A 24,892-nucleotide genomic window follows, 5' to 3' on the forward strand; every position below is an offset into this window, starting at 1 on the left:
GGGACCAGACAGAGAGACATGAGGTGTAAACACAAGGATGGAACAGAGTCCCAGAAAGGCACAGTCTTACAGACTCTTCTTTCCTTAAGGAAAGACATGGGGGGACAGTCGGCTAGGCTGTTGTGTGACTACATCTCCCCCTTTTTTGTTTTTGAACTATGAGAAACACAGAACGTGTAGTTATTTCATTTACAGCCCATCAGAGGGCTATTTGTCCACATCTGAGGACTATGTAAAACAAACAGAACAATAAACAGAAGAGCAATATCCCCAGCAAACCCTCTACCCAAAGTCTTTATCCATTTAACAGGATTTAAAGTGGAAAGTTCTTCTGCAGCCGCGAAAGTGAGAGCTTTCCCACACCCTAGGGGCGTGGATGGGTACCTATAGATGTCTCTCTTCTGTGGGCTGTCGCTCATGGTATGGTTTAACACCGACCAGGAATTCACAAAGGTTTTTCTTCTGGACCTGGAGAAATACAAGCAAAGCCTCTTCCCCGTGTTATCTCGCGGGGAGAAGTAGGATCAGCTTTCCCACGTAATATTTTAAACAAAGGTTGTAATTCACCGGTTGTCAACCGCAACTGAGGTCTAATCCAGTTAATGTCTCCCAGTAGCTTTTGGAAATCATTTAACGTTTTTAAACAATCTCGCCGGATTTGTATTTTTTGAGGCACAATGGCCTGAGGCATTAAACAATATCCCAGATAAGAGTAAGGAGGCACTTGCTGAATTTTTTTGGGGGGGGGCTATAACTAGCCCATAATTGTGGAGCTTTTTTGTAAATGAGCAAAAGCAGCAAGCAACTTTGGTTCACAAGAGTGGGCAAGAAGTATGTCATCCGTGTAGTGGATGATGTAAATATCTGAAAATGTCCTTCGGGTAGGTTCTATTGCAGCTGATACAAATTTTTGACACAATGTAGGGCTACTAGCCATTCTCTGAGGTAGCACTAGCCAATGATATCTCTTAAAAGGTTTTTGTAAATTAACAGAAGGAACACTGAAAGCAAATCTAGGGCAGTCATCAGGATTTAAAGGTATAGTATAAAAACAATCTTTGCAGTCCAAAACAATTTTATATGTGTTTTTTGGTATGGCTGCAGGACAGGGCAAGCCTGTCTGTAAGGCTCCCATTAATTTCATGGTTTTATTAACTTTTTGTAAATCTTGTCATAATCTCTATCTACCAGATTTTTTCTTAATAACAAAAATGGGAGAATTCCAGGGAGAATTGGAGGAAGCAATGTGTCCCTTTTTAAGTTGCTCCTGTACTAGCAGCTTGGCGGCTTGAATCTTTTTCTGTTGATAGGGGCCTCGGGCAGTGGATCTAGCCCTGCAACTACACTTGGAGGAGAGCTTCATTGTAACCTAGGCTTCTATTCTGATTGAGATTCTAATAAAGGCCCAGTCTGTCGAGCCTGAACTAACTGCATTTGAACAGAGAGGGAAGTGAGTGCAGCTTGTAATCTTTGCACCTCTGCTTCCAAGGGGGATCCAGTTTGGGTTGGTCATTTTTAGAGTATCTGATTCCTTTATGTCTAGGATCGATCACATCCCTAACCAAATTCCATAAGGAAAAAGTGTCTACTGGTACTTCAGAGGGTCCATGAGCATCATAATATCCCTGCAAATGCTCTTACCTTTTCCCAAGTTTCTAAGTTTAAAGTCCCTTCTTCTGGGAACCAGGGACATATTTGTACTACAAACTCTAAGAATCGAAGCAACGTGCTTCACTGGTTTTAATTCCTCTAGTTTTTAGCATGCTCCTTAATATGTGGGTAAACAGCCTTTTACTGTTCCCCTGTCCCATTTTATTTTACTCCCGACTATGGTATCTCACCGCTTTCGCCAACCTTATTTGACGCGTCTCATTTGCAAGCGGTGTCCTTCACTGATTCCCCAGTATTCGGGTCCCTGTTCGGGCGCCACTTGTCGGAGCCTGCCGACGAGACGAACGGTCCCTGAAGTGGGGAGTGAGGATTGAGAAAAAAATAGACAAGAGACAAAGATGGGATCAGGAGGGCGAGCAGTTCTAATTAGACTGCAGCGCCTACTTTATTTTTCAGCTTTCTTTTATACACACAGAAACAAGAAGGTTACATAAAGCGGCTGAGGCAGCAAGTACAGATTAGTTATGTTTTCTCAAAGTTTGGCCCTGACTGTTCTTAGACCTTTAGATATTTTCCCATTCCCAGGGTAGCAGGTGTCTGTTTGTTCTTTATGCTTATCGGAGTTCCCCTTAGCGATCCTCCCAAACTCTGCTTGAAGTTACATTTTCTTAACCCTTAATGCTCTGGCTCCCTACAGGGGGTCAAGTATATGGTGATGGAAGGAGGTTTGACTTTGGGTGGTGAACACACAATGCGATATACAGATGATGTACTATAGAATTGTACACTTGAAACCTATATAATTTTAACCAATGTCACCCCAATAAATTTAATTAAAAATTATTAGGGTCTTTTTTCTTCGTTGGAACACAAAGACCTTGGAATGCTTTAAATTTAATCACTCTCTTTCTATCATATATGTAATTATTAACCACTTTTCTGGTTCATCCTGTTTTTATATTCCCAAACTGGTTATAATTATTATTATTTGAATACTCAATAGCTGTTTTTATTTATGAACATGTTTGCCGATTTTATTGCTTGTCTTATTTCCTGTATCTAACTCCTTCAGTTTTTTCTTCCTGAAGTATATCATTTCAGTGTTGTTTATGGAAGGTGTTTTAGTTTCACCTCATTCTTGAGTGACTGTTTAACTGGATATAAGATTGATTCTAGATTGACAGTTATTTTAGCTTTCTTCAACCATTCTTTTCTTTGTGGATTCTGTTCTTGTACCTTGCTTTAAAATGCCTTGTGTACCACATAATTATAAATAAATTCTACTACATGTTTTTCTAACACTTATAATTTTATTTTTTATATTTCCCTTTTTTGTCCATTTGAAACTTATTTTTATATATGGTAATAGGTAGTAACCTAACTTTATTAAAAAAATTACTAAACTAGAACAACTGATGCAGTACTAAGAAGAAGCATTCATTCTAAGATATATTTCTTTTTAGTGCCCTTATGGAGTGGGGTGAATGTTGCTGGTGTTGCTCTGAAGACTCTAGACCCTAACTTAGGAACTGATTCAGACACAGACCAATGGAAAAATATCCACAGACAAGTTGTTGAAAGGTAATAGTACTAATTCAATTTCTTAATGTTTTTTTTTTTTTTTTTTTTTTTTTGTAGCTTTATCTTAATGTTCTTATAATCAGTCTTAGGAACAAATTTCACAGGCAAAAATATATAGTTGATCTATGCTTTTTGTGATTTAAATAACTCTACCTGCCTGAAAATCCTCGAATTTAGACTTCTATTTTGCAGAGATTAATTTGGGGAACATTTTTCAAAAAGAAAATGGACTTCACGAGAACTATGTGTTTGAGGGTAATTTAGCAAGTGGTTATGAGCATGGACTTCGGAATCAGGTTGCCCAGGTTTGGAACATGGTTCCACCATTTATTAGAGGTGTGATATTGGGACGTTATTTATGTAAAAAGCTCAGTTTCCAACTCTTTAAAATGGGGATAATAATAGAGCCTACCTTAGAGGGCTGTTATGAAGAGTGAGTTAATACATGTAAAATGCTTAGAACAGCGCCTAGAACTTAAATGTTCATCAAATGGTTTGATGAAAAAAACAAGAAGCTGATGCAGATCATCAGATGGTAACTAGGTTTCCCTTATAAATGAAGTGTCTTGACTCCGTGTGCATCAGCCTTGACAGCACACACGATGCTCCTTCGTGCTTCAGTCAAGTTACATGTTAGTAGAAGTTACAGAACTAAAAAGTCACTTTTGGATATTCTAAACTGGAATATTAAATTTATAAAAGCTCAAGCGTAGTGTATATATTTATGATAACAACTCTGCAGACATGTGTAAGAATTAGGGCAGACACTAAAAAGGCACACAATATAACAAGGTGATAATGAGTAAATTTTTATTTTCTAAGTGCCCTCTAGTTATATATCAATCGCCAGTTGCCTCCAGGCTACAAGCCTGTACAGCATGGTACTATACAAATGAACATGAGATCAAATCAAGCACAAGAGAAAATGATGCAATCAAGAGACGTGAATATAAGATGTATGAGGCACTGCTGGCATCACATGGCATATTGTTTTACAGCAAACTTTTTTTTTTAAATAAGTAGAAAGAGTACACTCTAAAATAATGACAAAAAGAATAGTAAATACATAAACTAGTAACATAGTCATTTATTATCATTATCAATTTTTATGTACTAAACATAATTGTATGTGCTACACTGTTTTACAACTGCATGTGCTGAGGTGGTCCGTTGACACATCAGTCTTACCTTTTGCAACCAAGTGTGTCCCAGCGTCTTGAAACTGTGCATAGGTGGTTGCAGGACCACCGGATACAAATAATGATGCTGTACATTTTGTGTTTCCTGGATCCTTTTCTCAAAACTAAATAAACTCAGTGCTATGTTAAAACCTCTTTGTCCTTTGAGTTTGACTGTCAGTCTAATCCTGAGATCTTTGTTGGTGGCAGTGCAAAAATATAATACATATTTATTATAGAAAACAAAATTCAAGAAAGCATAAAGAAGATAATCTCACCCATTAGCCTGTCACTCAAAAATAGTGTTAATAACTTGGTGGATTGATGCAGTTCTAAAGTTCCTATAAAAATGTATTATATTTTTTTACAAGACTAAGATAAGAAATTGCACATTTAGGACTGTGCTATTTCCTTTGAAAATGTATCATGAACATTTTCCTGTATTTCTATATATTATTGATGTAATGACATATTCTTAGGAAAAAAATATCTGCACATGGCTTAAATTATATACATTGTACCCTAGTAACAATTTTAAGTGGTTAGCAAGATGTATATACTAACTTTAAAGGTGATCAGATTCTATGGATATTTAAGCAACAATACAAAAAGTTTAAAACTAGTTTCATCTTGAGTGTTGCATATGCCCTAGTATTCTACCTTTATTATAAAAGAAGGATGAATTATTACTTAAAGTGAATAATGAAGTTCATGAGAGTAGTATAGAAACCTGTTTTACCTATTCATAACTAATTTCTAGAAGAAATCTCTGAAAAAATTTTAATAGAGTGGTATTGACATGTAGGTGGTTTCATAATGAATGCTTGAAAAATACTGTTTTCTCTAAGTGGACATCTCATTCATTTGATTGTCTTACTTTCTACAACTGCAGTGCCTATGAGGTTATCAAGATGAAGGGCTATACTTCTTGGGCTGTTGGCCTATCTGTGACAGATCTGGTAGGATCGATTTTGAAAAATCTTAGGAAAGTGCATCCAGTTTCCACTCTGGTTAAGGTAGGCTTAAACTGAATCTTCATTTATCATCTTTCCCTTAGTATTTGCTGAGTCCTTACTATGCACCAGGCATTAGGCAAGTTAGTGAGGTTATAATGGGGAACAAAATAGACAGGCCCTGACCCCCTAGAATTTAATGAAAGACATGGGCTTAATAAGACTATTACAAAAGAAAATATATAATAAATTTTAAGTGCTGTGATGAAAAACTAAAAAGTGCTACTCTGGGAAGAAGGGGGCATGGGTGGTGGGTAGGGAAGTCTTCCCAAGGAAGTAAAGTGTGACCTAATCTGAGTAATGAGTAGGAGTGCATTTGAAAGGCTGGACTAACATTCCAAGCAGAAGGAACACACGTGCAGAGGATCTGAGGTAGATACAAGTAGAGAACACTTGACGATCTGAAAAAAAGGTTAGCTGTTGCAAGGCAGAGAGCAAAGGGAGCAAAGGGAAGTTCATGGTGAAGCTGGAGAAGCAAGCAGGTCAGGCCACCGAAAGGAAGAGTGTAGGCTGAGGGGATGGCGGCAGGGGATGGTGGTCAGCACATAGGGACAGGCCAAGCCAGGCCGAGGGGCCCAGGGGCCTTGTTTTCCAGCCTACCCAGCAGCCCCCAAATGGCATGATGGAATGAACAGGCATTCTTCAGTTCTAGTCTGAGGAGCTCCTTCCAGAAGGAAGAGAGACAGAGAAAGTAGAGGGAAACCAATTACCAAAACACTGGCAGGGAAGCAGAGGGCTTTCTTCCCCTGCCACAGTGGCCTTGGTCCTGATGCCACCCAACCCCTGGAAGCTCATGTTAAAGCTTCAAAAGTTACACAGAGGTGGCAACAGAATGACCAAGCACAGGAAAAGGACGGGAAGGTGAGTTAACTGGAGCTGGAGCCTGGCTGGGAGTGGAATGTGGGCTGACAGTCTGGTGCAGCAGTGGCTTTCCATGACGAGGCGCAGACCAGGTTAGAGTGAGGAAGGAAGACGTGTGACTGGTGTAATGGAGCTCAAAGTGGCTCCAAAATGAGGGAGCTGGTCTTCAGTCGGGCAGGTGGCCAGCGTCCCTTTGTGGGTGACTAGGGAGCGAGACAGAATCAAGGGGTACACCCTGAGCTCCTCAGGAGAGCCCCAGAAATGGTGAGAGGAGGGGGAAACTGGGCTGAGTAATGCCTGTGGGCTGGGAGCTATCATGGGAGCTGGGAGTCACCCCTCCAGAGTCAAGGGGCCTCTCCATTCCATGAATGCTAGTTCCTGGTAACTTTATAATCAGACCGGGAGGAAGAACAAGATCTTCCCATCGCCTCCTCCAACCCTAGACTCACCCCCAAGGCGTGGGGAAGGAAAGACCAATGAGTGGTGAGAGGGGGGAGGCATGAGGAGTGCACTGGGGACAGGAGGAGGCAGAGGCTTGTGTCTGGGCACACGGGCAGTGTGTGGGTTGCCCAGGTTTTCATGGTCTCTGGCAGCTGCTGCTGAGGCCCTGGATTCAGCTGCGGGAGTGGAGGGAACATTAGAGTTGTTGGCTGGAAGTTCAGTGGGCCTGTCTATCGTGGGAGGTCGAGGATAGAAGTCAGGTGGGGTGGTGGACAGAAGTCGCCAGGAAGACAGGGGTGTATTCCACTGGCAACTGGTGGGGGCCTTCCTGCGCATGAGAGAAGACCCATACCCATAGGAGGCCTCACCTCTGGAGGCTTGAGATGCCACCTGTAACATCTGTTGTCCAAACTCAGTGGTGCCCTCTGACGTAAAGGTCAACTTATCTCAAGCACAGCCTTTCTAGCCACTTCCTGCTTCCGACTTGACTGTTACCTTGATGTATTTAAACATGGACTGCTTGACTTCACAGTTCTTCAGCAGATAAAATGATCTGAAGGCCTGCATGGCATCCCTTCCCTTGGACAGGAGAACGGCCCAGTACGGGGTAGAGTAGACAGGGCCTTTCTTGGGCCCTTTGAGGCTTCTGGCACGTTATTCATGTCACGGAACATAAGTTCCACGTGGTCCTAGGACACTAGATGCTCTTGGTATTGTTGACGATCACTCCACCACTTTCCGAGCGATTCATTCGTACTCCATAGCCTCCCAGGGTACTCTTATTCTGAAGCTCTCTTGCATAGCTGCGTTTCCATATCAGGTTACTAAATAATAACCCAATTTTGCCTTTTAGGGCTTATATGGAATAAAAGAAGAAATCTTTCTCAGTATCCCTTGTATCTTGGGGCAAAATGGTGTCTCAGATATTGTGAAAGTTCATTTGAATAATGAGGAGCAGGCCCTTTTCACGAAGAGTGCTGACACACTTTGGAATGTCCAAAAAGACCTGGTATTTTAAAGTCTTCTAATGTTCCAGTGTTTTATAGAACAGAAGATAACATACTGTATATTTTACATTTTGAAAGCATTTTAATCTGATCTGTAAAAAAATAAAGAAAACATTGAAGACCTATAGTGTAACTCCAGTCTCTCAAGGCTAGAAAAAGGAAATAGTAAAGACATTTCTCCTCTTTATGAATCTCTTATAGTTCTATTCTAATGATACCCAACTTGTACAGATATGTTATACTTCTGAGGGATGTCATATATATGAGTTGCCTTCAGGTTTAGTAGAATATGTATAACAATCCATTGTAATATAGAACTTATGATTCTTCTCATAAAACAACAAGCAGTTTTTCTAGTATTGACATTTCATCTTGTGATTTCTTTAGGGCACCAACATATTCACTTTATATGTCTATGTGTAATCTTTATCAAGTACTTTTTTTTTTTTTTTTTTTTAAGATTTTATTGGGGAAGGGGAACAGGACTTTATTGGCGAACAGTGTACTTCCAGGCCTTTTTTCCAAGTCAAGTTGTTGTCCTTTCAGTCTTAGTTGTGGAGGGTGCAGCTCAGCTCCAGGTCCAGTTGCCATTTCTAGTTGCAGGGGGCACAGCCCACCATTCCTTGCAGGAGTTGAAGAGTTGAATCAGAAATCTTGTGGTTGAGAGCCCACACTCCAACCAACTGAGCCATCCAGGAGCTCAGTGGCAGCTCAGCTCAAGGTGCCGTGTTCAATCTTAGTTGCAGGGGGCACAGCCCACCATCCCTTGCGGGACTTGAGGAATTGAACTGGCAACCTTGTGGTTGAGAGCCCACTGGCCCATGTGGGAATCGAACCAGCAGCCTTCGGAGTTAGGAGCATGGAGCTCCAACCACCTGAGCCACTTGGCCAGCCCCCGCAACTAATTGATTATTGATGAATGCTTGTTCATGTTGCAACCTGCACAACACAAGCCGTGGGAAGGCAAGGGAGGCGGCGAGGGTTAAACTATAATAAAGAGACAGAGACTCATATACAGTTAAATCACAGAGGACCAAGGGACTCGCAGTCTCAAGAGACTGGAGCCCCGAATCGGGTCACTGACAGTATTTATTGATTACAAACAATGAACATCACATGATTAGAGGCAGGGTCTGTGAAACTCTTACACCATTTCAAAAAAATCATTTCAATACCCAATTATTTGTCCCAAAGCAGCCGAAGCATGTCGTCCCAAGATGACGAAGGTGCAGTGTGCACCACCCTGGGGGAGAGAGTCTCTCGCTGTGAAACTGTCCCATGAGCTGAGCAGAAAGAGCTTGATCTTATCGCTCTAATGGGCCTCTCTCACAATAAGGTGAGAGGGAGTAGCAGAGGCCAGCAGCAGCTTCCCACAAGAACCAGAGGAAGGAGGGGCAAGGCTGTCTCCTATTATTTCTTATAACAGCTCATTGGGGTCTCAACGGGGTCCCATCTGGCTTGAGTTGTCCCTCCCACGAGGAATCTTACTCGTCGTTGACCACAGACCCTTCTCTTGAAGACCAAATGGAGAGACTCAAGATATTATAAACTCAACCCCAGAGAGGCACAGTCCCACAACTTCTTTCCTTAGGGAAAGGTTGGGGGGGACAAACAGCTAGGCTGCTGTGTGACCACAGTTCACAGTCAATTGGTAGCTCCCTCTTGGTGCCCAGGGTAGAAGTGCACGTGCTGCTTTTGATTTACATATACAAATACATATACTTGTATATACACACAAATATATATACATACATACAGGTATATACATATATATATTATATATACATATATAATACAATAAATATTATAATACAATAAATATAATCATTCCATGATTCCACAAAGAATTTAAGGGAGTTATGGGAAACATAAATAAATTGTCAGATGTGTATTATGTATTACAATTCATAAATGAGTTAGAAAACAATTAGGTAGAATGTGGTGGGAGAAGAGAGGTAGAAACCTTCATTTATACCAGACTAAGGGAAGATAGGGGAACTTTGGATCTACACTTAAGGACTTCATAAGTAATGAATTGAGCTTTCTCTTCTTGTAGAAATGGTTATCAGCACTGCACTGATCCAATTCTTAGGGTTTCATCTTATTTAAAAATCTCTGTTGCATAGAGGAGTTTAAAAATTTTATTTTTTCTACTTCAGCTCACATTTGTGGGTGGTAAAAAGTGAAAAATTCCCAATCAAGTGTCAAGCCCTAATTGGATACATCTAGACATGGTTTGGTTAGAAATAAATGTACTTGGGCTCTCCACTGGATGCGTTCTGGGAACAATTTTGATAGCTGAGGCCCACTATTTCAATGTGCCTGCTGTACCTCCAGTGCTTGGAGTCCGAAGAGCCTGTGAAGCCCGCCAAACACAGAAACCGCCCCTGCGGCTGGCGCGCAGGTGCCCGGCCGCAGGCAGCAGGCACAGGCGCTGTGCTCAGAGCCCGCCTCCGGGCCTCGCGCCTGCGACAGGTGTGTCAGATCCCCACGAGCTGGGCGCGGCTTGCTCAGCCTCCGTAATCAACGGTTGTCCTCCTTGGACCTCAGCTAGTTCTTTTCCTCTCCGTCTTGAGTGGTCATGAGGTGGGGCTGCAGGAGTCCTGCGGACCAGCCTGAGAGTGGACACCGCGGGAGCGAATTTCATTTGCCCAGGGATGGCAAATTTCATTTGCCCAGGGATTTGCCCAGGGTGGCACACTTCCCACTTGGGGTGGCTGGCGCTTCTGTCGTGTGAGTGTGGCCGGAGGTACCTTGCGCCGGGCTGTCCTCGGCCCTGGGCCTGTGGACTCAGCGGGGTCCTGGAGCTGAGAGCTGGGAAAGGGGGAGAACGAACCTGGGGAGGGGCGGAAGAGCCGTCCTGGCTGTAGTCTCATCTCCGGTGGAGCAGCCCCTTTGCCTTCCTTTATTCCTTCTTAACCCCTCTTAACTGTAACCTCCTTCCTCCTTTTCCCCTTGGTTTGCCTCCTGGAGGCTGGGCTGCTGGCCAGAAACTACCTGCTTTTTTAACAGTCATCTTTGTCGTTCTCTGTTGACGAAAGCACATCCTTTCCCACGGGTGCCCAGGAGTTCTCTGTATTCACCCTCTCACTACAGACCAATTCCTAAGCTGGAAGTAGCTTTGCAGTTTTTTCTCACTCTGTTAGGTTTCCAAGATGGCGACTGTCAAGTGTGAACTTATTAAGAATTTCACTTCAGAGGAGGCCATTTATCGCAATAAGATCTCCATTATAGAAACTGGATCGGCTGATACGGCCTGTACAATCAGCATCTTATTAAAAGTTACGTGCTGTGTGCCATAGGGTTAATTAAGGTTTCCTTGTTTGGAGGCAAGGCCACTGCATATGGCTGTGCAGGTTGTGTCCAGTCAAGGGTGAGTGGGGTCCTGAGCTGGCTTAACGCTGAGGAACACGTGCCCCTCTTAATTGTTCCACCCAGAGTGGGCTTCTTTTTCCAGTGTTTATCATGGTATCATATGTTATAAGCATCACTGTGTAAAAGCATGTTGACATTTGACTTGAACTCATGTGATGGCAATATGAGGTACCCCTTTGCTTGTCTAGGAAACAGCTCACAGGTTTAAAAAACTGGAGAACTAGGTGACAGAAAAAAAGTATGCAACCTGTTCGTTGTGGTAGCTGTCCTACTAGTGCCAAATACAATAGTTGTTTTCCTTTAAAAAGCTCTCATTTCTTTGTCTAGTTCCCTTCCTTCCTTATTCATGTTAGGTTAGTTTTAGTGTTTAGTTTTTCCTAGTATTGATGTAGCTGCTAAAGTTAGCGTCCAGTTTAATGTCTAGACACGACTAAAAAGACTCTGACACTTTTCTAAGAATATTACCCTCATCTGAACCCATAACGTTTAATAAATCATAATAAACTCTTTGAGCTATGCTTTTCGTGTTTTTGGTGACTAGCTGTACCGGTCAGGTGTTTCATAGACTGCCCCTCTTAGAAATTGTCTGATGGTTTTCTCATGGTTATATTGGGGTCATGGATTTTTGGGAGGAAGACACGGAGGTCAGTGCTATTTTCATCACATCATATCCAGAGTGACGTCCGTGATTTATCACGGTTGCTGTTGACCTCAGTCACCTGGTTTCTCTACTGCAAAGTTACTCTTTTTTTTTCCCTTCCCCTTACTGTGCTCTTTGGAAGAAAGTCCATATGTGCAGGCCGTACTTACTGAGTGGGGAGTTATCCTCCCTTTCCTTGAGGGTGAAGTATCTACATAAGTTATTTGGAATTATTCTGAATGGAGGATTTGTCTCTTTCCCCCTGTTTATTAATTCAATCATTTATTAATATCAGTATAGACTCACAGATTTAATTTATATTTTGATTTATAATCCAATACATACTTATTTTGTGTGTCAAATTATTTCAGCTTTGGTCTGGGGAGCTCATTCAGTTGGCTACTGTATCCCTTTTACATACCCCATTCACATAGGGTTTTTGTTTTGTTTTGAGCACTTCCTTACTTTCTGGCACTATGTTTCATCTTCTTTATCTTGTGTATTTTCTGCTCCAGTCCTAAATCAGCCTTTTCCCCAAGGAGCCCTGATTCCTTTTATTGGGGAATTGTATTGTAAACCAAGATCTGGATGCTGGGTGTGCTCATTGCAACTGGGGCCACAGTACATTTTAAAAGCAGCCTTTCAAAGATAATTTTATCAATGCTGCATAATTCTGTTCCATACTTCTAAAACATACATGTATTATGAACTATCTGAAAGAGAAACTAAGAAAACAATCCCATTTACAATCACATAAAAAAAAAAACCAACCCAAAAATAAAACCTAGGGATAAGTTTAACCAGGGAGGTAAAAGACCTGTATAAGACACTGAAGAGAGAAATTCAAGAAGATACAAATAAATGGAAGCATATACAATGCTTATGGATAGGAAGAATTAACATAGTTAAAATGTCCATGCTACCCAAAGCAGTCTATAGAAACGTGCAATCCCTATTAAAATACCAGTGGTATTTTTCACAGAACTAGAACATATAATCCTAAAATTTATATGGAAACACAAAAGACCCTGAATAGCTACAGCAATCTTGAGAAAGAAGAACAGACTATCAGGTATAGTTTGATATATGATATCAAACTTTATTACAAGGCTATAGTAATCAAAACGGCATGGTACCAGCATAAAAACAGACACACAGATCGGTGAAACAGAATAGAGAGCCCAGAAATAAATCCATGCCTATATGGTCATTTAATCTATGACAAAGGAGGCAAGAATATACAGTAGGGTAAAGACAGTCTATTGAATAAATGGTGTTGGGAAAACTGGACAGATGCATGTAAAACATAAAACTGGAGCACCTTCTTATGCCACATACAAGAATAAACTCAAAATGAAACCATAAAACTAGAAGAGAATGTAGGCAGTAAACTCGCTGACGTTGCTCTTAGTGATATTTTTTTTTCTGAAATATCTCATTTGGCAAGAGAAACAAAAGAAAAAATAAATGGGGGTGCATGAAACTAAAAAGTTTTTGCTCAGCAAAGGTAACCATCAACAAAATGAAAAGACAATCTACTGAATGGGAGAGGATATTCGCCAGTGATACATCTAAGGGGTTAATATCCAAAATTTATTAAACTCATACAACTCAATAAAAAAAATCCAATTATAAAGTGGGTAGAGGACCTGAATAGACATTTCTCCAAAGAGGACATACAGATGTCAATAGACATATGAAAAGATGCTCAACATCACTAATCATCAGACAAATGCAAATTAAAACCACAATGAGATATCACCTCACCCGTTAGAATGGCTATCATCATCAAATCAGCAAACAACAAGTATTGGTGAGGATGTGGTGAAAAGGGAACCCTCGTGCACTGTTGGTGGGATTGCAGATTGGGGCAGCCACTATAGGAAACAGTTTCGAGGTTCCTCAAAACATTAAAAATAGAACTATTCTATGACCTAGCAATTCCACTTCTGGGTATTAATCCAAAGAAATCCAAAACACCAATTCAAAAAGATATATGCACCCCTGTTTACTGCAGCACTATTTACAATAGCCAAGATATGGAAACAACCTAAGTACCCATCAATAGATGATAAAGGAGATACGGTACATACACACAATGGAATATTGGCCATAAAAAAGAATAAAATCTTACCATTTGTGACAACATGGATAGACTTAGAGTATTTTATGCTAAATGAAATAAATCAGAGAAGACAAATACCATATGATCTCACTTATGTGTGGAATCTAAAGAACAGAATAAAACACAGACTCATAGATACAAAAAACAGACTGATGATTGCCAGAAGGGAGGGAGGTTGGGGGACTGGGTGCAAAGGGGGAAAGGATTAAGAAGTACAGATTGGTGGATACAGAATGGTCAAGAGGATGTGAAGTACAGCACAGAGAATATAGTCAATAATATTGCAACAACCACGGTATGTATGTGCCCGACTAGTGGGTACTAGACTAGTTGGGGGGATCACTTCGTAAAGTATATAAATGTCTGACCATGTAGCTGTACATCTGAAACTAATAGTGAATGTCAACTCTAACTGAAAAGTAAAAATTAAAAATTCTAGTTAGAAGTGGCCTTATACTTGAATTATACAAAAACTTCTTGAGCGCCTATGTGCCAAGTAGACGCTAATCACTAGGGGAGTGGAGATGAATAAGACGCCCTATGTTCAAGGAGCTCACAGTACAGTGAGAACTTTCTTCCACAGAATCCCTGCTTTATCATGTAGTCTCAGCTAAAATTGAAGAGACGTTCACTCCCTACCGAGACTGTTCTCTTTATCAAATGGTTTCTGGTTTTGTTTCCCTAATGGTGAGCTGAAACTTCCCTGTTTGTCACTTATATGACTTTTGTGTGTGTGTGTGACTTTTACATCAGATGAACTGTTGAATAAATTTACTGTGTCTTCTAATAATTCCTAAGATAGGTATGGATGGCCAGTATAAGAATTTTCTTTCTCTCCCTCCCACCCCGCCCATCCCTTGACTAACAATGTCTTTTAGGGCTTGAGTGACGAACTTGCCTTTGTGGATGTTGATGAAGGCAAAATGATGGGCGAGACAATGGATCTTCAGCATGGCAGCCCTTTCGTGAAAATGCCACAGTGTTTCTAGCAAAGGTTAATGTCATAGTTAAATACTACAAATATTCTAATACTACATGAATATCTAAGAAAATCATGTCTTTATTTTCCTTTGTAAGACTTCCCCAGTTTTTATAGATAAAGCTGGTTGCTCCCTACCCTGTACTCCCACAACATGTTTTTTATTTCATTAGATTAAACTTCAGTTGTTTAAAAGGTTTCCTTCTGCTCTATACTGAGTTCCTGGGAGCAGCAGTAATAATAGTTATTACGATAGTTGTCATTAATTGGTCTCCCAGTTTGTGACAGACACTGACTAAGCACTTTACATACATTATTTAATCCTTAGAACTCTGGTTTACAGATGATGCACCTGCAAATGGAGGCTAAAAAGAAGTGATGGCGTAAGGGTTTGAACCCAGTTCTATTTGACTCAAAAGTCTAAGCTCTTACCTGATGTACTTTATTTACTTGGGACCCAGGAGATACTTATTTGAAGAAATGAAGAACTAAGATCTCCCTGTTCAAGGGTCTTTTCACATCTAAGTAAACATTCTCATTTACCAGACTTAAGTACATTTCAACATCTTACTCTATAAAATACAAAAGGTGTATTAGGAGGATTTTTAAAAATATATACAAGGAAAACTTAATACTAATTTCCTGAAATTAAGAGTGCTATGGGCAGAGCAGATCTAATGGAACCCAATCTTGAGTAAACATAGTGTAGTGATTGAACTGAACAGGAAATGTGTGCTTAAATGTCAGCTGTTTTCTCCCATAATCTATTTTCTAATCAAATCCTTCCCCAGATTATCTTGTCACTGCCAACTCCCGTCCAGTGATTATCACAGCAGGCGCAGGCCAGGTGAAAGGAGAACATGCCTTCATTTAGTCCATGTTTAGACCCATGATTTCCAATATTATCCAGTACAGTCCTTGCTGCAAACTGATCATTGTTTCCAGTCCAGGTCGGCTGTATTTTACTGTTCAGTGAAGAACTTTGTGGGTTTTTTTTGAGAGGGATGGTTTTAGTAACTTGGTAGAAAAACTAATTTAATGAGTTTTAAATTATAAACTACCAATATAACCAGGATCGTTTCCTGTTTTGTTACTATAACATGGATTTTGCAGTTGTAATCAGTGTGTATGTACCATAATGAAGATTTCCTTAAACACTGGTGTGTATGAAAAGAGAATATGTTTAATCATATGAGTTTCAAGGTTTACATTCTAAAGGCTTTCATATCTGAGCTGTTTCCAGATTACTCAGGGTGCAGAAGTGAATGTAACACTAGTTTACTGCCTGACCCTCCAAAATTGTACTAGGCTCCTCACTGGTGCAGGCACAAAGTGGGAAAATTCAAGGTATACTGTGGAGATAAAATATGCAGAACTGCTGATAGATTATGTGTAGTGAGGGACAGAGAGGAAGCAAAAATGACTTCTAGATTTTTTTCTTTGAGCAACTGATTGGATGCTGGTTCCGTTTACCTGGGTTGGGATGCTTTCAAGGAGGTGGAGTCAGTGAGGGAAGTACGAGGGAGTGTTGGGTTTAGGGGAGAAAATCAAGGTTTCCATTTGGGATACGTTACATTGGAGATAATGTGAAAAGACATTCAAGAGAAAATATCAAACAGGGAGCTGATTGAGTCCGGAACTCAGAAATCTAGGCTGGGCTATTCAAATTACTGTATTTTAAGGTCATTTGGAATAGTTTTTCTCTGCGAGTAGGCCAAAACTGAGTATATGGTTAAGTTTAAAAATTTTGATATTAAAATTAAATTTTGTTTCATAATTTTATAAAATACTTACATGGCCCTAGATTTACATCAAATCTAGAGAACAAGAATTATTCAAAGAGGTTATTCTAGCTTCTGTCTCTGTCCCCCTTTTCCTATAGCTTCCATCTCTTCATAGGTAACCATTTAAAACTTTATTTTATTGTTTATAATGTGTTTGTATGTACACTTTTCTCCATTTTCTTCTTTTTTTAAACTTGATAATATATCATGAAGATCATCCATAGTGTTATTTAGGCTGTGTGGTGAGTTCTGGAATCAGGAGATGTTAAGTCCTCTAACTTTCATTTTCAAGATTGTTTTGGCCCTTCTGAGTCCTTTGCATTTCCACATGAATTTTAGAATTAGCTTGTCAACTTATGCAAAAAACTCTGCAGAGATTCTGACAAGGAGTATATTGCATCTGTAGACTTTTGGTAGTATTTCCATCTTAATAATATTTAGTCTTCCCATTGATGCCCATAGGATGTCTTTCCAACTTATTGAGGTCTTCTCCAGTTTCCTTTAGCAATTGTCTTTGTAGTTTTCAGTGTACATATCTTACTCTTTCCTTCTTAAATTTCTTCCTAAATTCGTATATTTATTATTTTGGATGAGATGGTGAATACAATTGTTTTCTTAATTTTATTTTTGGACTGTATGTTGTAAGTATATAGAGATGTAGTTGACTTCTGTATGTTAATCTTGTGTCTTATTTTGCTGAACTCATTAGTTCTAATATGTTAGATTTTTAGAATTTTCTATATACAAGATCATGTTGTCTGTAAATATACGGTCGTCCCCCCTTATCCACCAGGGATATGTTCCAAGTCCATCAGTGGATGCCTAAAACCATGGATAGTACCAAACCCTCTATGTACTGTTTTTCCTATACAGTCATTCCTTGGTATCCACGGAGGATTATTTCCAGGACCCTCCTCGGATACCAAAATCTGAAGATGCTCAAGTCCTTTTTATAAAATGGTGTAAAACAATGCATACTGTCGGTCAGCCCTCCGCATCTGTGGTTTCCCAACCATGGATCGAAACTACTGTTTTCAATCCATGGTTGGTTGAATCCACAAATGTGAAACCCAAGGATACAGAGGGCTGAGTGTATGTACATACCTATCATAAAGTTTAATTTATAAATTAGGAACAGTAAGAGATTAACTATAATAATGGATAAAACAATTATAACAATTACCGTAATAAAAGTTATGTGAATGGAATTAAAGTATTTTAGAAAATATCTGACATTGAACCATCTTTGCATTTCTGGGTCATGAAGTATTTTTTTAAAAACCCATTTAATTATATTTGCTAATACTTTAGTACTTATGTATCTATGTAAATAACTGACATGGGTTTATTATTTTTCATGTGGTCTTTGCTCAGTTTTGGTATTAGGTAGGGTTTTATTACCCCCACCAAAATCTTTTTCCTGTAATCTAATAAAATAGGATGTGTAAGAATAAACTGTTCCTTCAAGCTTTGATAAAACTCATCTGTAAAACAGTTTGAAATGGTGAAGGGATAGATTTTTGCTAGAAGTTCATGAATATATATTTGTTTATTCAAATTTTCCATTTCTTCTTAAGTCATTATAGGAAGTTTTCTAGAGTTGTCCATTTCATCCAAGTTTTCAAATGTACTGGCATGTGTTTCATATTTTATGACTTTCTAAACCTCTACTGTATCTGTGGTTACCTCTCCTGTTTCCTAATATTATTTGTTTGGGACACAGCCCTTCCCCCACCCTGCCCTCATTTTGCCTAGTCATTTTCTAATTGATCAGTCTCCCCTTCCCTAAGAATTTGCTTTCTGTTTTGTAGATACTGGGTTGTTTTTTTTATCATACTACTGTCTGCTCTTATCTTTACTTCCCTTTATTTTGTGATCAATACATCTTTGCCATTGATTTTTAATCTTTAAAAAATGTGTTTAAGAATATATATTTATTAGTTTTTTATTTTTGGTTTTGTATGTTGTCATTCAATTCTAAATATTTTGTTAATTCCTAGTTTTATTTTCTCTAACAGTCATTTAAGAGTACATTTTTCACTTTGAAACATTTAAAATATGTTTTATTGTGGTCTAACTTAGCTCAGTTGAGATCAGAGAAACGGACTTAACATCAGTTCTTTCAGATATGTTAAGGCTTATTTTCTGACACAGCCAATAGAAAGTGTAAATGTTTTGTTTTTTTGGGGGGGAGCGGAATGGACTTTAATGGGCATGATGATCTTTCTCTATATATTCAATCACACTTATCAATTTCGTTTAGTTTTACTATATTACTGATTTTTAATTTATTACTGATCTATAACAATTCCCGGTAAAGGTATTATATGTTGTAATTGTCCACTATGATTATGAATCAAATCCACCTTGCAATTCGCAGTTTTCCTTTATATATTTTGAGACTATTTTATGAGTTGAATCTAAGTTCATAATTATTATATATTGTTGGATTGTCTCATATATTATGTAGTACCTCTGTTTATCCCTATCAATGCTTTTTTGTTGTTGAAAATTCTATTTTGTTTGCTGTTACTATAACTACACTGCTCTTCTTTTGGCTAATAGTTACCACTTTTTAAATTCAGTAAGAAAAAATTCTGATAAAGCTAATGATGTTTAAATTATTAGTTCATACACCTAAAACATCAGACTATGCCAAAAACTTTGCCCTTGCCTCCTGGGATTAAGGCCTGATTATGTTTTGCCAGACAATTATATTCTATCTATACTTGTTTCTCTCTGTTCCCCTTAACTAAGCTTTTTGCTCTAAATGGGTTGTTCTCTGAGAAAAATTAAAAGACTTGATAAGAGAGTATAGATGTTTCTCAAAAATTTTTATGTAGTGAACCTACTGTTTCTGCACAATAGGTATGCAACGTAGCAACAAAAAAGTTTTTAATAAATTATTTCTATGGGTATTGTTGAAATTGTGGTATAGCTGGAGTTGGATAGAGAACCATGTTTTCCCCCCACAAAACATAAGATTTACCAGTTATCTATCTATCTATCTATCTATCTATCTATCTATCTATCTATCTATCTATCTACACACATACATATATATTTTACCAATTTTAGATAAATCTGAAAAAAATGCATCATTTTAAATGAGAACATTTTCTGACATGAATTTTTTTCTTTTCAGTGGATATTTTAACTTACGTAGCCTGGAAGTTCACTGCATTTCCCAAAAACCATGTTATTGGGAGTGGTTGTAACGTAGACACTGCCCATTTCCGTTTCTTGATTGGGCAGAGGCTTGGTATCCATTCTGAAAGCTGTCATGGGTTGGTCCTTGGAAAGCACGGAGACTCAAGTGGTAAGCATAAAAGCATCACTGAGCCATGTACACTCTCTGAAACATTTAGAATTTATTGATCGTATAGCTATTTAATCATAAAGTAAAATATCTCTTGGGTGGGGAGAAAGGGCTCATTATAATAATCTACCAGAAATACTCAGAAATTTGAAAAAAGTGAATGTTACTACAATCCTATATATGGATAGTTAAGATTATAAGACTTTTTTAATACAGCACTAAGTAACATGATATAGTTTATATTTAACTTGGGCCACTCTAGTTCATAAAAGTCAGTATTGTAATTTAAGTAATATGAATTCCTTATATTAACTGGAAAAAATTAAAAGGGAGAGGAGAGCGGTAATATGGCCATAGTAATCCTTTTTTCTTAGTTTCTTTTGGTTAAGGACCTGTGAAATCTAATATACACCCCAGCTATAGAAAAGGAACTCGAAGTGATAAAAGTTAAAATTTATAGTTGAGTTTAAAACTGTCTCCTTCTTGGATCTCTACCAAGATGACAGAATTGTGGGCCCATCCCTGGAGTTCGGTGAGCAGATACGAGCTGGGACTTAGACATCTGACGTGTTTGACAGTCTTGCTGAACATTCTAAGTTGAAAACTGCTCTGGGCAATGACAAGTTTTGTTAAGGTTTTTTAAAAAATCCTGTTACCGTGTAACAGATTTTTTAGTGTCTTTCTCTTAGTTCCTGTGTGGCGTGCAGTGAGCATTGCTGGCATCCCTCTGAAGGATCTGAAATCAGATACAGGAACCGATGAGGATCCTGAGCAGTGGGAAGTGTTCACGAAGTCGTCGTCAGGTAATACGTTCGTTTTTGTCTTGTCAGTACCTTGGAAATTAGTGAGCCTGAATTCTGCCAGAGGGATGAGATGAGGTCCCTACAGTATATGTATGTTGTTGTATTTCCCGTTCTTTTCTTTCATTAGCACTTCTCCTTTTATTTTAATGTGATTACATTCACCAGGTGATAAATTCTAGGCAGTGAGGGTCTGCGTCTGTCTCCCTCAGTGCTGAGTCCGACCCAGTGTCTCCCACCTGGGAGGCACTCACTGTTGACTGACAACGTAGTTTTTTAAACCGTTGCTATAGTCTACTGTTAGTGGTAAAATGGATTTCGTTGTTTCTGGATCTCTGGCTTAGCCTCCTAACTCTGTTTACCTTAAATAACCAACCCCTGTAAGAAGTATCTAGGAGAAATTATTGATGGAAACATTTCAGTCTTGTTCAGGCATTTTCAGACAGGTTCCCACAAAATGGACGTTCAGGGACCAGTATTTCTTCCAAACTTCTTATGTTCATGATTTCGTCTAACTCCACAGTGGCTATGAGATGCTCACCAAGAAAGGATGTACCGTTTGGGGTGTGGCCCTGTCTGTAGCTGATATAATGGAAAGTATTTTGAAGAATCTTAGTAGAGTGCATCCAGTTTCCACTTAAGTGAGGTAGGATGTTCATGTTTGAAAATTTAACATTAACATAAAACGGGGTAAAACATTGAGCAGGGACAATTCATTTTTGAGGTTGATCTTGTAAAGTACCTCTGTGTTCTTTGTTGCTGCTGAAGAGAGAAGAGGGAGGGGGTGTGGGGTGAGGGAGAGACTTATCTTTGTAGCTCTCTGTCATGGCTTAGTGGGGTGTTTCTTATGTTCAACTAGATAGACGTAATCCTTTCTGCATCTTTAACTCTACAAATATCTAGTAACATTGGGAAGCACAGTGGGTAGGTCTTGCTACATTTTGAGTTGTTCTCTAACAGTTCCAACGGTGTCCAATGACTTAAGTGATAGACCTAAGAAAGAAGCGCTAGTCACACCAGCATTAGCAGTTAGACTCCTGGCGGGGGGGATTTGGAGCCTGAGGAGGCTCCTTCTGCTGGTCTGAATGGGAGAGGTTAGAAAGAAATGGAATTAAACCATTGGGAATAAAGTACAGAAATTTTGAAGTGGTGCTGATAGGAAGTAGTTTGGGGTAAGGAGATAGGAAAAGGAGGGCGGGTCCCAACAAACACGGCAAGAGGCTGGGCCTTTGTGGAAAGATGGTTCTGAATGTGAACAATGAACATGTATAATCATAGGTTTTAAATTGTTCTGTCTTGGTCTGTTTTTCTGCCACAGTTCTTATACAAATCTATTAAATACTCATTCACCCAGCAACTATATTTCTTATATTTCAGACCTTTATTAGAAGTGGGAAAGAAAAAGGATTAATTTCCAGGTTTTTACTTTTAGGGCCTTTATGGAGTATTCCTCAGTGCTCCTTGTGTCCTGGGAGGGAATGGTATTGCAGACCTCATAAAGGTAAAGCTGACCCCTGAGGAGGAGGCTTGTTTGAAAAAGAGTGCAGACACTCTGGGAAATTCAGGAGCTCAAGCTTTCAAGTTGCTTAAAACTACCATTCTGAAGTTATCGAAGATGATAGTAGTTATAGGATTATATATATCACACTTTTGAATAAACTCAAATTCCTAAAACTTGGAAAAAGGAAAAGGGGAAGAGTGACTCTATTTAGCCTTCCAGCTGTTTTATTTAGCATCCAGATTGTTGGATGATACTTATTTTTTACAATTTCTAAGTGACTGCATCAAAGATGTTTTGGTACTTCTGATGAACCAGTACTTACCTGGTATGTATGGAGGTACTTGCCATTTGGTCCAACTGGCAACACTGATAGGTGTTTATTGTGTTCTAGAAATTCTGATTCTTTTCAAGCATACGCTGCTGCTTTCGTCCTGGCTAACTGATGCCTACATGAATTTATGTTATAGAAAGTTGGACTTCCTCTACAATGTAAAAATAAAAGTATGCATCACAAAAATAACTCTAAATGGCAGTTTGAACCCTAACACAAAATTAAACCTTTATTTGAATTTGTTAGTTTTTCTTCTGATATTTACAAATGGATTTTTTAAGAAAAGATCTAAAGTGTGTAAACCCCTCAGTGACAACTGAGACTAACCTTTTCCTTGGGAGAACTATGGAGTAGGCTGCCTAGCTCTCTAGATATCTTAGAACATCTCAAATTAGAAAGTTCATTACTTTACAACCTCATCAACCTTCCAACTCTTCCATTTGATAGAGGAAATTCTGTTCTTCTAGATGAGCTCTGCAGGACAGCACAGCTCATTTTGTGGTCACGAACTTGGCTACAGAATCACTTGCCAGGAAGACTGCCTTCAAATGACGGTAAAAGCAGGGAGGCTAGAGCAATACACCGTACCTTCCTCCTTAGTTGTGGCCAGACCATCTTGCCTAGTTAACCTAAGTTCTCAGGTATGGCCATTTGCTTGGCCATTTGCCACTTTGCTCCATTTTTCTTGATGAAAACAGTTATGGTTCAGTCAGGCCTAGAAAGGAAACAAACCTAGGTAGGGACTGGTAGGTAGGATACAACCCAAGACCTTTCACAGAAAAAGTCACATTCCTCAATTTCAGTTATTTCAAAATTTAGATTTCTATTTGTATATCCCATATTAAATAGAATTCACTTTATATGCTATAGAATAAAAAAAGCAAAATTTCAACTTATAATGGATATTGTTTTGCTTGCTAAATTAAAAGCTGGGTTTCTTATTAAGGTTTCATGGATTTTTCCTAAAGATGTTAAATAAAGAAGAGAAAAATTATGCAACAAATTTTATTTAGCATAGTCAGTCCCAACATTCAGCACAAAAAAGTTTACAGAGGATAGAAAGTGCATTAATAAAAGCCAGTCTTTACCAAAAGAAAACAGAAAATATATTATTGATTCAAAATATTTTACACTTGAATGATAAACTGCAATAACTTATTCTGGGCACCTACTGATCAGAGAAAAGAAGAGAAGAATGCGTCAAGGAGAGTCCGACCTCCAGCTGGTACCAGAGGAGTCAGTAGAGGTCACTGAGACCAGCAGTCTTTCTGGCTTTTTGCATTAGTGCCCTCAGCTGGAACTGTTTCCGGGACAGAAGACGTACGTGCTGGGAGGGGGAAAGGTTTCAACAGTTTAGAAAGGCTTTGGCCCAGGCCCAGGCCGGAAGTATCAGACAGTCTGTAACCTGAATGGGATCTAAGAATCCTAAACTTTGTTTGAACCTTCCTTTGGAACCCGCCCTTCATTACATGTGGCTTTTTAAACTCCAACAGGTTGATGCTGGCAAACCGTGTTAAGGAAGGAAATCTGAGACCTCCTAAAGGCTGACTTCACAAGGAAAGCACCAGCACCACCACTGCCGGCTGAGCTACATCTTGAGACCGTCAAGATGCCAGGGAAACTTGTACTGTGATCCTAACAACAGTTACAGAAAACTCTGGTAACTATGACTCCTCATTGGCTAGGAAGGGTGGGGATGCACGTCACAAGGCCAGCGCATAACACACGTCTCTCCTCTCCACATGCACCTTCCCTAGGCTACGCTGCCCAAGCAGGGGAGTGTAGAAAGGAGGTCCTTTCTTGGGTCTCTGATTTGTACCCAGCCATTCATGTGCTTACACAAGGTCCAAGAGTGGTTTGGCCTCTGTCATAGTGATACAGACAAGAGCTGCAAGTGACCCAACCAGCCTCGCGTGTACACTGAAGCACCAGGAGCGGCTGCACTGCACACCCACAGGGCGGCTGCTATTCCTAAAACCATGCTCTTCACACCCACCAGACCGGTCACCAGACTGGGCCTACTGGATCTTTCCTTCATGTCTGTACAATAGCATTAAGCCTGAAACAATCTTCATTCAGAAGTGCTCCAGTACCAGCTGGGCAGCCCGATACTTTGCAGGGCTGTTTGATATGGGAAAACAGGTCTTAAAATTATGGAACTCTACCAAAATTAACAGAAAAACAATGGGGATGGGGCAGTTAGTGATCTCAGTTTAGAGGCTATGACCTGAAAGAACCAATGGAAATCTGACTGTACCTCCTGACCCACTCAGCTTGGTGCTGCCTGGGAGAGGGGCCCTGCACCCACAAGCCCACTTTTCTCCCCGTCCCCCAAGACAGACCCTG

The 24,892-nt window shown here is 39.5% G+C and overlaps 2 protein-coding genes and 1 pseudogene across 2 annotated transcripts in view; 1 reads left to right on the plus strand and 2 right to left on the minus strand.

The window, feature by feature from the left end:
* The window catches only part of LOC109436413 (L-lactate dehydrogenase C chain), a 29,112-nt gene extending 21,329 nt beyond the window's left edge, over positions 1 to 7,783 (plus strand). Inside the window, exons 6-7 of the mRNA XM_019714960.2 lie at positions 5,263 to 5,386; positions 7,539 to 7,783. Coding sequence (XP_019570519.2) covers positions 5,263 to 5,386; positions 7,539 to 7,703 — 289 coding nt within the window. The 3' untranslated portion in view covers positions 7,704 to 7,783. The remainder of the gene's footprint in view (positions 1 to 5,262; positions 5,387 to 7,538) is intronic.
* Positions 5,700 to 7,436, minus strand: LOC109436398 (WW domain-binding protein 2; annotated as a pseudogene).
* Positions 7,784 to 23,537: 15,754 nt separating the features above from the next.
* Positions 23,538 to 24,892, minus strand: part of TSG101 (tumor susceptibility 101) — a 31,002-nt gene continuing 29,647 nt past the window's right edge. The window contains exon 10 of the mRNA XM_019714959.2: positions 23,538 to 23,873. Coding sequence (XP_019570518.1) covers positions 23,784 to 23,873 — 90 coding nt within the window. The 3' untranslated portion in view covers positions 23,538 to 23,783. The remainder of the gene's footprint in view (positions 23,874 to 24,892) is intronic.

Source organism: Rhinolophus sinicus, linkage group LG06 (assembly GCF_036562045.2).
Source record: "Rhinolophus sinicus isolate RSC01 linkage group LG06, ASM3656204v1, whole genome shotgun sequence".
Classification (NCBI taxonomy): Eukaryota; Metazoa; Chordata; class Mammalia; order Chiroptera; family Rhinolophidae; genus Rhinolophus; species Rhinolophus sinicus.